Source organism: Mesoplodon densirostris, chromosome 6 (assembly GCF_025265405.1).
Source record: "Mesoplodon densirostris isolate mMesDen1 chromosome 6, mMesDen1 primary haplotype, whole genome shotgun sequence".
NCBI classification, from domain to species: Eukaryota; Metazoa; Chordata; class Mammalia; order Artiodactyla; family Ziphiidae; genus Mesoplodon; species Mesoplodon densirostris.
This window is the reverse complement of record NC_082666.1, coordinates 123099414-123117001: the sequence shown is the minus strand read 5'-3', so window position 1 is coordinate 123117001 and position 17588 is coordinate 123099414. Positions and strand designations below refer to the sequence as shown.

Sequence of the window (17588 nt, the reverse complement as noted above, 5' to 3'; positions counted from 1 at the left end):
CAGTTCATAATTCTCTTCCAGCTTCATTTTTGCTACTCCTCCCGTAAGGTATGACCATGACAGCATAGTTGATATTTGGGTTCCCCCTCCATCACTCACTCCAGGATCATGCTGAATAGCGGTTTTATTTGGGCATAAATACACTTCGGACTTTCCCTTTATCAGGTTCCCAATTTCGTTTTTAATAATGAAGCTCTTTCAATATAGAAACAGAATCTCATTTATGCATTCTCAAAAATCAAAAATTGTGTTGGTCAAGGCTTAACTGGTGTCCCCTAGTGGGAAAGTCCTCAACTAACTGGCTGCTGTTCACGTAAGTGCAAAACATTTTAAAAAGGTAAATAAATACTAGCTTTCTCCCTTTAGGCCAGTTTAATTATTTTTGTTTGCCAAATTCCTCCTTTTGCAGGAAACTAAAGTTTGTAGTGCCTTCCTTTTTATAGGTACGTGCTAAGGTGGGCCTTTTCATACGTATTATTAACTTTAAGCCTGCAAGGTGGGCGTTCATTTCTTATGCAGTAGGTCACAAAGTTCAATACCATTATGCAATAACATGTCAAGGAGACAAAACTCAATTTATCATTACACTTAAAACCAGCATCTGAGAACCTCAAGATTTTGTAAATTCTCTAAGCTTTTGATCAACATCAAAGAGTGAGACATAATGTCTTGACCTTATATGCACAGTTACGAGATGAAGCTGAACGAGTTTCCAAGGCTTTCTGGAGAGGAGGGGTGTGTAAACCACCTCTTTTAACCATGGTCTCTCTCTCACACACACACAAAGCTTTAATTATCAACCGTCTGAACAGATAAATATCTAAAATAGTAGTGCTCTCAAATACTACAGTAAAATTGACTTGATTCTTGATTACCTAGCATATACCTGTCTTTTCTTTCTGTTTTGGGGGTAGGGGTTGGGCTTGGCTTTGTTCTTCCAGAAGTGCACATTACTATCTCCCCTTGAATTTTTATGTGGTAGAAAGAAGATGCTGAAGCAGTGTTCCCCAACAAGGTAATGGTTTAAATTTCACTAAAATACTTCTATCAGTAACTGTTTAGCTTTCACAAATAATTTTCCAAGAATAAACACGTTACTTGTATAAATACTGTTACAAACTAAAAGAACCTGTTTTATTATTTTTAGCTTTCCTTAGGAATGTCTGTGAACAGAATAATCCTCACATTGAAGGTTTTTTTTTTTTTTTTTTAAATCCTCACTTAATTTGAAAGGAAAAAGAGTGTGAATGTACTTTTCTATTCCAGAAAGTCTCAGGGCTTCACAGAAGAAACAGTAATACCCAATAGTTAAGTTATATAAACATGAGCTTATACAGATACAGATTTTATATAACTATTGCCCAGCCACTAAATAAAGATCAAGAGATTAACAGAATGAAAGTTCTTTTTCCTACCATAATTTTTCAAAAAGGTTAAGACAGAGGAATAGAATATGTATATATTTGTAGGTGTCAAGAGAAGAGGAGAATACAAGCAACTTGACAAGACTAAGTTTATTCTATAAAAGATTAACCACGACCATGAGTGGCTGGGCTTATAGTTTGCTACACCAAAGAAATTAAAAGTTGATACTTGAGAATATTGTTATAATAATTTATAATAGCATTCCTTTATAGAGGCATTTTAATTTGAGCAATGTTTCTCTCTTAAATATATAAAACTAACCCCTAGTGTCATGGATGAGAATCATAGCTACTGCTAAATGAAACAATTTCCAAGAGCTGTTTGATGGTGTTATTTCAATACCTACACCCAAACTTTAGGGAAACAATCTCCCAAAAAGATCTTCTGGAAAGCTGCCTGATCAGAGATAAAGAGTATCAGTGTCTGCTCATGGCAGGGGAATAGCCCACTTCCAAGTCAAGCATGAAGAAAAACACAAATTATGTATGTACCCAAGATCCCCAAATAAATTAGTAAAAGTACCATTAAGAATTATCAGACATATAATCAAAGTGTTTAAATACAAATTCAAATTTGTTAAGTCCAAAAGATACAGTAATTTTATTACATATAATTTCTCCTGTGTGCTAAAAACGTTAACTTACAAGACATAATATCTGTATAAGTGTAGAGGGAATTACGGTGGAATTCTTTAATCATTTTTCATTGGTGAGAAGAGAACAATAAGGTAGTGGACAAATAATGAGAAGCACTCAGAGTCCTCAAAAATTCAAGGTTGTATATTACTGCTCAACCAAAACATACTACCATTCTCTAATAGAAATGCCTACTCATTTATCTTTTAAAAATAAAGGTCATTCTTTCTCCATTAAAGCTTCTGCAAGACTGACACAAAGGTTCATTCTACCTATTAAAAATAGGGGTACTCTTCATCTTTGGATAAGGTATCACCATTTAGGGAAAATGTAGTCATATACATATTACTAAATTTTTATTTGAGGCAGCTGTTAGAATCCATTAAGCACTTTTGGAACACTGTACCTTTAAACTTTGTCTTTAACATTAATAGCTTTGGAAAACCAAAAATAAAAGAAAAACATCTATGACAAAGTACATTTCATTCAGATTTGATAGCAGTAAAATACAAAAAAAAATTTAGTGCAGTGTCAATTTTATCTATGTAAATCACTTGAAGATAGTTTTATGTTATGGTTTATGACTGACTGATTAAAAAAAGTTTTAACTTGTTTAAAAAGTTTAAGACTTTGACTTAGTATTTAGTAACGCAAAAATGAGATTAAGCACTGTAAAGTCTTTAAAAATGAAGTTCTACGAATTTGGTTCCCATTTACAACAGTTTCATTAACAGATAATGAATGAAGTGTAGATACAATGTATCCAATAGCCTTATAACTACAGTAAAAAAAAAAAATCTCTAGTAGCATGTATAGATCATGATATCCTTAGCAATATCAATATATAGTCAAAACATGTTCGTACAGAACCGATACCTCTCCTTCTCCATGTGAAAGAACACTGGTTAAAAATAATTAACAGAAATTCCCATAAAACAATGGAACCTCATTTCATTTCACTGCACCCAAAGCTATGACACAAAATATTGGCTTAAAGGGGTAGATGATTAAAAAGAAAAAGAAAACCAGATTCTCCATTCTTTGTCACTTTTATTCAGTAGTAGTTTTTTTTTTTGTCCTTATTTTCAGTGCCAGACACGGCAAGGAGTGATTACAGCCAACTGTTATGAAAACATTTGTTCGCAACACGCACCCCCTTTACCACTGACCCCAGACTGACTCGTTCCGTGTGCTTTCGTTCCTGCCTTGTTTATACCACCACCAAGACTGGGTGGAGGGGCGAGGGTAAGAGAGATGAGGGGGAGAGTCCAGGAGGCCGGAAGAGGAGGAATGCTACAAGCCACAGTAAGAAGGAGCTGTATTTAATTTAAAAAAGGGGGGAGGGGTGTACCCCACAAATGATACAGTAATGAGGATACACAATTAAATCCCATAAGCATGACTGAAGGCTTTCACTGTGTTTGACGTCATCACAATGGAAGGCATAAAAAGTGGAGTAAATCAATGTTGATACAGTCCAATCTAGTCCATTAGGCAAGATGGTGCAAGAAGTCATTTAAATTAAAAGTGCCCTACCCTTACCTAAATGGCTAGCAGACATGGAGAACACCACAGGGAGGAATCCACAGAGCTTTCTCCATGTAGCTATTAAAAATGTGTTGTCGAATGGCACATTGTCAAACACTGGAAAAGGGGCGCCACAATGGACCTCTCTCTTTTTTAAGTATGAATGCTAGATTCAACTATCTCAACTAAGCAGGAAGTGGGCTCTTCTGCTAGGAATGCCAACCCTAATTCACTTTGTCTTGAAATATATACAGATTGTTTGTAGTAGCTACAGCAATGATATTTTCCTTGGGGTGCCAGGCTGTATGAAGTATTTTCTTGTTGAAGTCTAGGCTGTCAACGCTTATTTCATCTTTCTTTCGCTTGCCACTTGCACACACTTTGCGTGGCTTCAGAACTGTGCGAGGTTTATTGTTTTCCCGTGATGCTTCTAGGGTTATGTCTCGCTTTGTGTTCCGGTCAAACATTCTGAAGAAATTATTGTAAGATCCAGTCATGACAACACTGTAAAAGTAGACAAAGCACTCAGTCAAATAATGAACATTAGTTTTCATTGGTGAAACCTTGCCTAGTCCTCCAAAGAGCGAGCTACTTCAAGGAGATTTGGATGTAAGGAGGGGGCGGCTGACACCAACCCAGGGAACAATCACTGGAATAAACTAGGAATACAGTATTAGTAAACTTGATTTTCTATTAATGACTCCTTTTCGTGACTACCAAAACTGTCACCAAAGTTGAAAGCATCCTCAAGTAAAGCTTGTAAGCAGTACTGAATTATCTTAGTTGAATATTTTTGGAACTTCAGTCTATGCAACCAACCAGACCAGCCAGCTTCTACCAACCAACCAACAACAAAAAACAAAACGATGGTATACAGCTTTCTGTAAGAAACCAATGCTTTATTTTATGATTTACATTATAAGCCATTTACGTCCCCAGGACCCTGTCTGGTTCAGACAATAACGTCTTATGTATGTTTATAAGAAATCTGCTTCAGAGTATATAAAGGAAGTAGCATATAATACAACTATTATTAACAAAATCGTTTAATCTATAACACTAAACATATTTTAAGCAAGTATTTTTTGACAAATATTTTTAATAGCATCAGCCTGCAGGGGCGCCACGTTCTTGCCTAAACCCTAAGACAAGTTCTCTGTCAGTCCTACTCGCCATCCATCACGGCTCAACATCTGCAAAGCAGCCCAATGAGCAAAACTTCACATGTTTGAAACCATTAATAAATTACTTACATCCTTCCCACATTGTTTAAATTATTATTGTAAATAAGATTATAGGACACCGGGAACTGTTTAAGGTAATGCTTGAAAACATCTCTGAATATTTACAAATATTATACATTATACAGGGTCACATATTAAATACAAATGATTAGGACCTATTCATTAATGTCAGTTCTCCCAAAGGACATGTCACAACATTTTAACCAAACTCAGGTCGGTGCATATACCTGAAGGTAATAAAACTATTTCTTTTAAAATAATTTCTGTAGTTGAGACTGGCATCCCCCATGTTAGCTGAACTTGTGAGGTTTTAATGGATTAGGGCACCTAGTCTATGCTATTTTAAAAGGTGTTAGCCAGCATTTCTGTGGTATTCTTGCCAAAAATGTATAACTGGAATCTAAACACGAGAGAATATTAGACAACACTCAAATTAAGGAAAATTCTACAAAATAAATTGCCTGGGGTTTTCAAAAAAGCCAAGGTCATGAAAGACAAGGGAAGAAGGAAGAACTCTTACAGATGAAAGGAGACTAATGAGCTGTGACAATTAAATGAAACATATACTTTTGGACTGGATACCAGATTTTTTTTCTCTGCTAGAAAGGACATCATTGAGAGAACTCGTGCTATTTATGGGGCTCTGTGGATTAGACGGCAGTACTGCATCAATGCAAATTTTTCTGCTTTAGATGCCTATACTGTCATTATATAGGAGAGAGTCTTTCAAAAAAAATTTTTTTATGTTAAGGGAAATCAACAATTTTCCCTGATAATGGAACACGACGTTTAAACACTACGAGGACGAGCTGGCCGAAGCACTGCGCCATATCCTGCTCCACCAGTATCGCCTTCCCTTTCCTGTCTCCTTGACGCCTCGGGTGAGCAGTGGCGTTCAGAGACGAAGCCTGCTTGCTCCTACTCCAGGTGTGCTGTGGCCAGCCTACGGGGCCTCATATTGTAATCAGATAAAAACCATTTTAAAAATCAGACAAAAGATAAATTATCCAAGTTCTATTATCTTCAAAAGCACCATGAAACCTGACTCATATCAAGCTTCAGCAATAAAACTATTGTTGAATAAAATACTCTAATGAGTACCTTGAAAGCAAGTTTAATAATACCAGAATTATGTTTTCTTTTACTATTGTCTGTTCTATTGGAACATAATAAATGAAATACATTTAAAAATGGAATGATTAAGACTTACTTATCCTTCGAAATAATGGTACACATTTTGATGAAGTTGTGGATTATAAAAAGCTTAATTACTTATGGTAATATGGTTAAAATAATACATGGTAATTACCTCTTCTCTTCTATGAGGTATTAATGTAGTACCTGGAAAAACCAGTGTGTAACGCTGCAAATGAAGTATCTACTGCCTAAATATTTCTAAAAACAATTTAATAGCAAAGTAACAACCAAACTGAAATTTCACCATTTTAACCACTGGCATGTCAAAAATGTGATTGATCTGGTTCATAAAAGGTAAAGTTTAAAATTTATATCATAATATATCTAGAATTTTTTGGTATACTTTCACATTTACTAGTGAAACATAATGTTTAATTTTTATCTGCCAACTGCTGTAAGATTACTAAATTTATTTCAAGGAAGCCCTAAGAAAAATGAAGTTGGGAAATGTAACTTATGTCAGTTTAAAAACAGGTTGGCCGTTAGTAAATGCAGCAACCATACTAGGAGTGAAGAAGTAAATTTCTCTCCTCTAATGAAATACAATTTGAATAAGAGGTTCAGTTCAAATTAAAATCAATTTACCTGTCAGATCCATTCCAACAACATTCAAATTTGTCAAATATGCAGTCATTTTCATATAGTGAACAAAGTTTACTTCTGAGGTATTCATGCACCTGGGGAAAAAACAAATATATATGTATACTTAGCTTACACCTTAAGATCTGCTGCTCTTGAAATTAGAAAATGGTTTAACAAGTCTATATTTTTTTAAGGCATATACAAACACGTATACATACCTTTTAATCTCATTAAAACTCAATTCTCAAAACAAACAAAAAACTCAGTTCTCTGAGAAACAGTAAAGGTGTTTTATCCTTTCACAGACATCTGATCCCCCTTCCATGAACACACATTTTCCTCTCTGTACAACAACACCCTTCTGGGCGTGGCACATGTACTCTACAAGCTCGACTGAAATATTTAGGCCAGAAAACATTTAAAACTGGCACAGATAAGAGACTAATTAAATAATACTATAGCAATATTTGAATTTGCTAACACTTGATTTTCAGCCCATTAATTGTTGATAAAAAACGTGCAATACTGTGGCTTTACTTCCTTTTTAACTACCATTTTTGGGGCATAAGTAACTGAAGCCTACAATATCTTATTAAGTGCATACGTTATGTATTGCATGACCCTGCCCTAGTTTGGTGATAAATTATATGGTTATTCCAGGTATGTGTTACGGAAATATTTGATATACTTGTAATTACTTATACAATATCCAAAGATAATGGAAATGTAGCTCTGTTTTTTGAAGTATAATTCTATGTTTACTCACTAGTATTTCACAAAGGGATCAACTAGAAAATAAATTAGTTACATAAAAAGTATTCTGAGAAATGATACAATTCTATATCAATATTACTAAATTACAAAGGACAGTTCCAAAGTATTTGTTGTGATCATAAGGGGAAAAAAAACAAGTTTCTATCTCACTATTCTTTTTTACTTAAAGAGAACCTTAAAAAGAAGTAATGATAGAAAAGAGTAGGTACACCTTGGGACTTCCCTGGTGGCACAGTGGTTAAGAATCCGCCTGCCAATGCAGGGGACATGGGTTCAAGCCCTAGTCCAGGAAGATCCCACATGCCGCAGAGCAACTAAGCCCGTGCGCCACCACTACTGAGCCTGCACTCTAGAGCCCACAAGCCACAACTACTGAGCCCACGTGCTACAACTACTGAAGCCCGCGCCCCTAGAGCCCATGCTCCGGAACGAGAAGCCACCACAATGAGAAGCCCACGCACTGCAACAAAGAGTAGCCCCCGCTCGCCAACTAGAGAAAGCCCACCTGCAGCAACAAAGACCCAACGCAGCCAAAAATAAATAAATAAATTATTATTTTTTTTTTAAAAAGAGTAGGTACCTTCTCAATGCTTAGAATTCTCTATGAAACAACCTAAAGTCACTTTAAGTGTCCATTTCAATTATACATATTCAATAATAGCTGAATCTGCATTGCTACATTTGAGCATGATGTGACTGTACTCCCAATCACTAATCTAGTACAGCACAGGTAGAAAAACTGCAAATCAGGTAAAATAGGTAAATCATGATAATTCAGTCAAGTTTTAGAGTGCACATACAGGGTTTCTCACCAAACAATCTAAGAGAATGACGTTAAGGTTCAGATCAATTATTCTCAGTGGGAATGGGGTGGTGGTGGTCATAGTGGTGGGGATCACTAGGATAGATCAGAATCTTGGCGGTTACACAAATTAATTTAAAAACAAAGCAGTATTGTATCCCTTTGTTGTTTCAATGTAGCATTTATTTTGAAATTTCAAATACCATTAAGGAGACTCTTAAGTGGTTCATGTTTGTCAAAGAGGATTAAAAAGCTTGAGGAACATCCTTCTAATTTTACTGAGAATGTACAATGTGAAGAAGGTACCATGTATAAAGTCTGTGTTCCTAAAGCAGTGTTAAATGTTTCCTACACTGCAGCTTAGGGCATAACACAGGTTTCTACTGGCCCCCCGACCCTATTCCCAGCTGTGCACATCTTCATTCTCTTCTCCAGAAGAAAGGGATCCACGGTAGCGGCTTGGCTGACAAGAAGAGAATCCAGAACTGACATCCTACAACAGAAAGGCAGCTCCTGAAGCTGTCTGCTGGGTTCTCACAAGTCCTTCTCCTTTAGGTTAAGACAACAGTTATTAACCAAAAGGAGAATGCTAGTTCACTTGACCGGGCACACCAAAGCTAAGCTCTAGTTCAACTAGCACGATCCAGACTCCATCCAGGACACCTCGACTAGGACTGACCATTCTCCCCAATCCTCTTCCGCCAGACCTTGATAGAGACCGTAATTCCATCCTCACTTTAAATGTAGATAACGGGAAAAAAGTTATTACTGCACCAAATTGGTAGCTTTACACTTTGAATACACAAACACAACCTATAAAAGTACATATAAATTTAACATAAGGAAAGGCAGTGTACTCATGGACCTCTGAAGGAAAAAGCCTAGTGGTGAACACGCACTGCATGGTACTGGGATTAACACATGGTACAAAATCCTTCTCTATAAACACTTAGAAGTAAGTAAACAGGTTATATACTCACTGAAAGAAAAAATTGCAAATACCTGGTATGTTTCCACAGGCCTGTTTTCCATATTTAAGTCCCAAATTTTGACTGACAAATAGTCTCTAGTCATCATATATCGACCACTATGGCTGAATTTTACATCAGAAATTGAAGAGATGATTTCAGAAAAAAAAGACCTGTTACTCGGATCTTCAGGTTCTTCAAACACTAAAAACAAGCAAAATAGGAGGGCTGAGGGCAATTTGTAAATATTGTGGCTTGGACAAAGCATTTACTCAAAAAACCATTCATCACCTTCCTAAGAGTGAGCTAAAAATGGCAGGGTAATAAAGAACCGAAAAACATCTCTCTGGCTGTAAGAACATACCCTCCCTGAGAGCTTCTTAAGAGAATGAGAGTGACTTAGTACTGAAGTCGAAGATGCAAAAGGACGTATGTAGCACAGCACCTTCCAGAGTCACTTGGCTAATTCAGCAGAACCAGATTCACTCAAGATGTCTGACTTCAGTGCACCAATCTGAGGTCCTGCACATACCTCACTGACTTTGCCTGTACTATCACCATGAGAAACACACCATTCCAACTCATACCCGCATTTTATTTTTTTAGTGGCCAGGTAAAATTATTTTGATAAGCAGCATGTACCAATCTTCATGAGTTTTTAAAATCTTCAACAACTTGAAGATAAGAATAATGCGATCCTTTAATTTTTTTAACCTGGTACTTTTCAAACTTGTTTAAGCCAAAGAAACCTCATCTCAGAAGAAATCTTCCTAGGAAGCTCAAAACATGAAGAAAGGAAGGGAGGGAGCAAAAGAGAGAAGGGAGGCAGGGAAGAAAGGAACTGCTCTACTTGAGTACAGGACTGGAGAACCCAACCCAAGTTCCCAAAGAATAGCATTCCATTAACAATACATCCACTGGGACTCAACAGACATGCCCCCAAGACAGCCTTCTATGCTCTTCCAGTAGAATAACCTATAATCCCTCATGTTGAGTCAGGCAGCTTACCAAAGAGAACAGGAGGTTTAAGACTTGTAAACCTATGTAAATGTAGTTACCATGTCTGAAGACAAACAGAAAATGTTATCTTTTGAAAACAAGATGCAATAAACTTACGTTTAGAATGCCTATCACAGAGGGCGGATGCCCTCATGTCACATAACCGAATAGTTCCTTTACTGCTGCTGTACACAAATGTGTGACAACTGTTTGGATGGAATTCTGCTGCTGTAATCACCTCTGTCAGCTCCTCCATATTGGCAGGCTTGATATCCACAATATCTGGACAGCAGTTTATTAAGGAATTTCCACTTAGAAAAAAGGTCAAGCATAATTTTATGTTTTTCAAATCTAAAATTCATTCATAGACTTAATAAGCACAACTATTAATTCTAAACTGCATATTACTACTTACATGAGTATAAATCCCAGAGGGATCAAAACTCTTAATGCGTGAAAAAAAGTCTGAGACGAAAACATGGGTGAATTTTAAATCACCTTAGAATGTAGAGGTCTTTTTTTTCTGAGTATGATACAAACCCCAGAAGCCATAAGAAAAAGACTGACACGCCATCTTCCTAAATATTAAGAACTTAGTGTACACTCCAAACAAAACAAAAGGAAAAATCTGGAAGGCGGCAAAAAAGGGAAACTGTTTGCACACAAACAATGGAGATGATTTACTTGATGTCAAAAAGGTGCTTTAAAAACAAAGAAATTCCAATAAGAATATAGGCAAATCCAACGAAAAATATGGAAAAGAACAAAAAGAAATATAAATGGTTGATAAATATGAAAACATGCTCAAATCTACTCAGGATGAAAGAAGCGAATCAAAACAAGAGAAGTTTTCACTAACTACACTGCTAAAGGTATAGGAAAACAGGCTCTTTTATACACTATAAACATACCTCGTTTCATTGTGCTTCACTTTTATTGAGCTTCACAGATACTGCATTTTTTTATAAATTGACGTTTTGTAGCAACCCTGCATCTAGCAAGTCTATCAGCGCCATTTTTCCAACTGCATTTGCTCACTTTGTGTCTCTGTCACATTTTGGTTATTATCACAATATTTCAAACTTTTACATTATTATTACATTTGTTATGGTGATCTGTGATCTTTGATGTCACTATTGTAATTGTTTTGGGGTGCCCTGAACTGTGCCCACAAGATGGTGAATTTAGTCAGTTGTTGAAAGGACAACCAAGGGCTTAGAACATTACATAAACTTAGTTGATAAAGCAGCAGCAAGGTTTGAGGGTACTGACTCCAGTTCTGAAGGGAAGTTCTACTGTGGGTGAAATGCTGTCAAACAGCACTGCAGACTACAGAGAAATCATTCATGAAAGGAAGAGTCAAAACTGACGTGGCAAACTTCGCTGTTGTCTTATTTCAGAGAAGTTGCCACACCTCCTCCACCCTTCAGCAGCCACCACTACAGGTATGCCTGTATTGGTAGAGTATGAATAATAGTAGTGTTAATTTTTCAAATGATACCTATTTGGAAAGACATACATTAATACTAGTTATAATAACTAATATTTATCAAGAACTTAAATACTTAAAAACAAACATATATATACATTTCTATATTTATATGTGTATAGTATATGTGTGTGTATATATCTCATATATCACACATTTGTATAAGCACAGAAAAATTTCAGGAGGATAACATAAACAATGAAAATGAGGTTTGGGAAAGTATTTATACTGCCACGCATCATGACTTGTATGAATTTCTTTTTCCAATCTTATTTTTATAATTAAAAACATTTTTTAAGAATAATACTCCACATATTTGTTTCTGTTACAAGAAACAGCTATTTAAAAAATTTTCTGTTTTCATAGGTACAAAACAGATGAATTCCTTAAAATTCTAAGAATCCAATTTTTAAATTGATACATTATGCTTTTTATCAAATAACTTCAGCCAATGTTTAATCACTTAAACACAAAGAAAAAATGGTATAAAGTAAGAAGCTACTATAAAAAGAATCAAAACACACTAAGGAGAGAGGAAAATAAATCCAGTATGGGCACAACATGCATTCTTTACCAAACACCCAAAAAAAGAAACCAAATGGATACTAAAACTCCTGTCTGTAATTTCCAGGTGCCAAAGATTAATCCGCAAGTCATCTGCAGATAAATACGTTTCATAATCACTATTAATAGAAATTGAGTTGATGTGATATGTATGAGCATTGGCAAATATTCGTCGTGGACTGGCCTCAACCATTAGATCCATGGGCCTAAAGACCGGCACCTGTCAATAAGACACATGAAAAACCGTTGATTACAAGATGTTTGTTGTTTACAAGAGCGCTGAAGGTCCAGAACGCTGCATTACTCCAGTTTTTGAGGGAACATAAGACAGTACAATATTACACAGATTTCGTTTTATAAAGCAACTGATGTTGACTGCTTATGTAAAGTGTTGAAATGGGAAGAAAAATGAAAATTTACCTTCTTTTACAGACAGCAGTACTATGAGAATCTGCAGTTTTTCCCAGTTTCAATCTTTTGCTTGAAAGACTTGCAAAGCTAATAAATGTTTATAATTTAAAGTGGCTAAAAAGGAAATTAGCCCGAAGCATCTAATTCTTGGTATTTTTTTAATTGCAACTAGAAGATTTAGTCCATTTCTACTTTTTTCATCTCCAAAGAAAGTTAACCTTGAAACTTAACCTTCTAACAGCTGACAATCAAACCATGAGAGCAGAAGAGAGTACGGTGGCACAGTATAAAACACAGGCTTGTGCTGAGTCCTGGTTCAGCCCCTGACCACAGTGAAACCTCTCTGTAGATCAGGGTCTGTTTAACATTTGAGTTATTAACATTCTATGTGGTTACCGAATCTTGGGAAAGAGCAGACTGTAATTATTCCTATTCATGTTCTGCTGAGTATCTATAACAGGAATACAAAACGTAATTCATCAGAATTAGAACCTTTTTTTTTTTTTTTAAATGTACTTACACGTAGTGTAGTGACTGTAGTTGGATCTCTATACCTTCCATCTTCCTCTTTCAAGTTATACCCTTCTGGTCTTTTGTCCCTTTCACTGATTTTCCATAATTTTATTGTTTTATCTGGGGAGAAAATAAAGAAAGTCCTCAAAAAAAAAGATTAAAACTGATAGAAGAAGAACACTTTAAGATATATTTAAACACACCATTTCGTATCCCAAGAATAAAATCCCTGATCTGACTTAACAGAAAACAGATTTCCTACTACCAGATGAATAAAAACATCCATACATAGAAAAACAGTAAAGAAATCGCACATTTATGTTAATGGCACTTGTAAAATTCCATTTGATATTAAAATCAAGTCACAGCCAGGTCCTTACCCTTCAAAAATAATTAAAGCTAAAGGGAAAAAATTGTGTATTTATGTACATATAAACACATATATGTCTATACATATATACAAACATATACATATATAATGCTTAATATTTAATTTTGCCAGGAGATGGAAACAACCTAAGTGTCCATCATCGGATGAATGGATAAAGAACATGTGGCACATATATACAATGGAATATTACTCAGCCATAAAAAGAAACGAAATTTGTAATGAGGTTGATGGACCTAGAGTCTGTCATACAGAGTGAAATAAGTCAGAAAGAGAAAGACAAATACCGTATGCTAACACATATATACGGAATCCAAAAAAAAAAAATGTCATGAAGAACCTAGGGGTAAGACAGGAATAAAGATACAGACCTACTAGAGAATGGACTTGAGGATATGGGGAGGGGGAAGGGTAAGCTGTGACAAAGTGAGAGAGGCATGGACGTATATACACTATCAAATGTAAAATAGATAGCTAGTGGGAAGCAGCCGCATAGCACAGGGAGATCAGCTCGGTGCTTTGTGACCACCTAGAGGGGTGGGAGGGAGGGAGACGCAAGAGGGAAGAGATATGGGAACATATGTATATGTATAACTGATTCACTTTGTTATAAAGCAGAAACTAACACACCATTGTAAAGCAATTATACTCCAATAAAGATTTTAAAAAATTAATTTTTACACAAACAACAAAGTCAGTTAAAATAGCCTACTATTTAGAATAAAAATGATAAAGAATATCTATCTCCCTTGGTCACACACTTCCTAGCAGTTGCTATCAAAGACTCCATAAATTTCTTCATAGGTCTGGATGGATCTGTTTTTAAAATCTTTCTTTTCCTCTGTTGCATCAGGGATTCAATTCAAGTAAGTAACAGGGCCTGAAAATAATTTACCAATTAAAAGCATACGTCCCCAAGTCCTTCAATCCCTGGTCTGGGAAGATCCCACATGCCATGGAGCAACTATGCCCGTGCACCACAAATACTGAAGCCTGCGCACCTAGAGCCCGTGCTCCACAACAAGAGAAGCCGCTGCAATTAGAAGACCTCGCACCGCAACTAGAGAAAAAGCCCATGCACAGCAACAAAGACCCGATGCAGCCGTAAATAAATAAATAAATAAGAATATGTTAAAAGAAAAAAAAGAATATATAGTGTTTTTAAAAATAAGCTTTAATTGTGAAGTAAGTTTAGAGTTACAGAGCAGTTGCAAAGAGTTTCAATATACCCGTCACCCAGTTTTTTCTAATGTCAGCATCTTATGCAACCTCAGTACATGTGTTAAAACTAAGAAATTAACATTTTACATTACCATTAACTGAACTCCAGACTTGACTCTGATTTCACCAGGTTTTCCACTAATGCCTCTTTTCTGTTCCAGGATCCAAATACCACTGTATTAGTTGTCAAGCTTCCTTGGTCTCTCTGACCTTACCGATTTCTCAGACTTCCCTTCGTTTTCCTCACCCTGACGGCTCTGAGAAGCAGTGGCAAGGTGCTGTGTAGAACGTCCCTGAACTGGGTATGTCTGCTCTTTCCTCATGAGCAGACTGGGATCATGGGTTTTTAGGAAGAGCCCAGAGGCGAAGCGAGTGTACACATAGCACCAACGTGACTTTTCCGCTGGTGATGTTAGATTTGATCATTTGGTTAAGGCAGTAACTGCCAGGTTTCACTACTTCCCCCTTGCCATACTCTATTCTTTGGAAGTGAGTCACTAAGTCCAGTCTACGCTTAAAAGGACAATTAAGTTACAGTCCCTGCATGGAGGAATATCTGTCCACATATTATTTGTAATCCTCCTTTGTAACAAGCGTCCCTTCTCCCCACTTACTTATTTATTCAGTCAACCATTTATATCACTATGGACTCAAGCACGTTCATTTAATATTATACTTTGTGTTACAATCCTGAAACTACACTTATAAAAGTATCACATTCTTAAGGGCCCTTCATAAGCAAATGGATATAACACAATTTGAAACAGCAGTGCATAAGGGCACCGTAGAACTCTGTCATGGAGAGGTGGCAGAGACTCCTCCAGCCCGGCCACCCCTCTCTGCCTGGTGCAGAAGAGCATGCTAAGCTGCCTGGGGGTGCCCTTTGCAGAGACGCAGTGTACACAGAGAAAAACTGCTAACTTCACTAACCTGTAACGTAGTATTTCATCTGAACCCTCTGTAATCTTGTTTTTCAGCTATATTGCAGTTAAGTTATATGTGTTTTCTATGTGCTATTTAGTTTATATATATTTATATAATTTAGGTAAAGAATGATATATTTTAGAATATTTAACTTGTCCCCAAATCTGTAATATAAATGAACCAAGGCCTGAATTCTACATTTTGGGAGAAAGTATCACCTAAGTATGATAAGGATGACCCCCCTCCCCCGGCACATACACATCCCCATGATTATCTTATGGCCTGTTCAAATTCTTCATCCTTACTAAAGATCCAAATAAAGAAATCACGATATACTTATCAAACATTTGAAATAAGACATAATTAGTGTTTGTGGTTCCTAGTAGTGTTACAGGAAGAAAATTCTAAAAAAACAAAAAGAAAGAAAAAAACTTGGGTGAACAGAATTTTAAAACAAATTAAACTTCAAAACAAAATTTTTTTTTTTTTTTTTTTTTTTTTTCTTTTTGCGGTATGTGGGCCTCTCACTGTTGTGGCCTCTCCCGTTGCGGAGCACAGGCTCCGGATGCGCAGGCCCAGCAGCCATGGCTCACGGGCCCAGCCGCTCCGCGGCATATGGGATCCTCCCAGACCGGGGCACGAACCCGTATCCCCTGCATCGGCAGGCGGACTCTTAACCACTGCGCCACCAGGGAGGCCCAACAAAAATTTTTAAGTGATAAAATTTGTAACTTAAGAGACTTTTAAAAACTTTTAATGGCATAAACAAAGGATCCAGAAGTACTACACAGTTTTAGTGCAGTGCCTGGGAACAAGGCAGGTCAGGAATTTTTTAAAAATCAAAATTCTTATGTTCTACAGTAGTGACCTTTTTATCTGGAGTTTTTGGTCCACAGTTGGAGGTACATGAGAATAATCAAACTCCATAAAACTGCATGCACAATTATGTGAATATACTCATTTTCTGTGAAGGGGATTATTAGATTCCTCAAAGAGAACTGTTGCTTCCAAAAAGTTAAGAACCACTGCTCTGCAGTGTTTCCCTGCACTGTGAACACTGATAACTTAAGAAGTCCACAACCCCAGCACCCCCCTCACCAGAGGATCAGACCAGGGAGAGCCATGCCACCAACTCTCCTCTGTGGGTGTGCAGCTTTTAGATAAAATCCAAAAAGCTTCTTAATAATAAGCTGTTAAAACACAACCTGTTTACGAGTGAACTTTGTATTATTCATATATTCAAAGATCCAGGGTCAAGAGATTAGAGTTGGACGTTTTTGCAATGTAGAGAAACTGAGGAGAATTCAGAGAAAGGCAAAAGAAGGTTAAAGAGAAAGAGAATAAAACCACTTGAAGAAACATTAAGTGAATAAAGTTATAAGAAGGTGACTATGAAGTTATTTAAGTAAAAACAATCTGGGAGGGCTTCCCTGGTGGCACAGTGGTTGAGAGTCCGCCTGCTGATGCAGGGGACACGGGTTCGTGCCCCGGTCCAGGAAGATCCCACATGCCGCGGAGCGGCTGGGCCCGTGAGCCATGGCCGCTGAGCCTGCGTGTCCGGAGCCTGTGCTCCGCAACGGGAGAGGCCACAGCAGTGAGAGGCCCACGTACCGCCGGGAAAAAAAAAAAAAAAATCTGGGAAACACTGAACAGTTTGTGATGATCGTGGAAAGCCAATACAAAGATGAAAAGTAAGATTAATTTGGGTTATTCAAAGCTGGAACGTTTGATCCTGTTTTCCACCGCTCTCCCCAGTAGTTTCTAATCTTTTTGTGAGTGTAAAGACCCATTACGTGTGGGGGGAAAAGGTACTATTGTGCTATATCTCACAGAGAAAACTATACGAAATAACAGAAAGATACTGCTCAGATTTAACAGAAGTTGACATTTTCCCATATTTGCTTTCTCTCTTTTGAAAGAATAAA

The 17588-nt window shown here is 36.8% G+C and overlaps 1 protein-coding gene across 2 annotated transcripts in view; it reads right to left on the bottom strand.

The window, feature by feature from the left end:
* Nucleotides 1-3090: 3090 nt before the first annotated feature.
* PPP2R2A (protein phosphatase 2 regulatory subunit Balpha) overlaps nucleotides 3091-17588 on the bottom strand; it is an 85093-nt gene continuing 70595 nt past the window's right edge. For both annotated transcript variants that reach the window (XM_060102586.1, XM_060102587.1), the window contains exons 5-10: nucleotides 13138-13250; nucleotides 12249-12426; nucleotides 10271-10435; nucleotides 9189-9358; nucleotides 6614-6705; nucleotides 3091-4091 (exon numbers count right to left, since the gene is read on the bottom strand). In XM_060102586.1, the coding sequence (XP_059958569.1) occupies nucleotides 3812-4091; nucleotides 6614-6705; nucleotides 9189-9358; nucleotides 10271-10435; nucleotides 12249-12426; nucleotides 13138-13250 (998 nt within the window). In that variant the 3' untranslated portion in view covers nucleotides 3091-3811. The remainder of the gene's footprint in view (nucleotides 4092-6613; nucleotides 6706-9188; nucleotides 9359-10270; nucleotides 10436-12248; nucleotides 12427-13137; nucleotides 13251-17588) is intronic.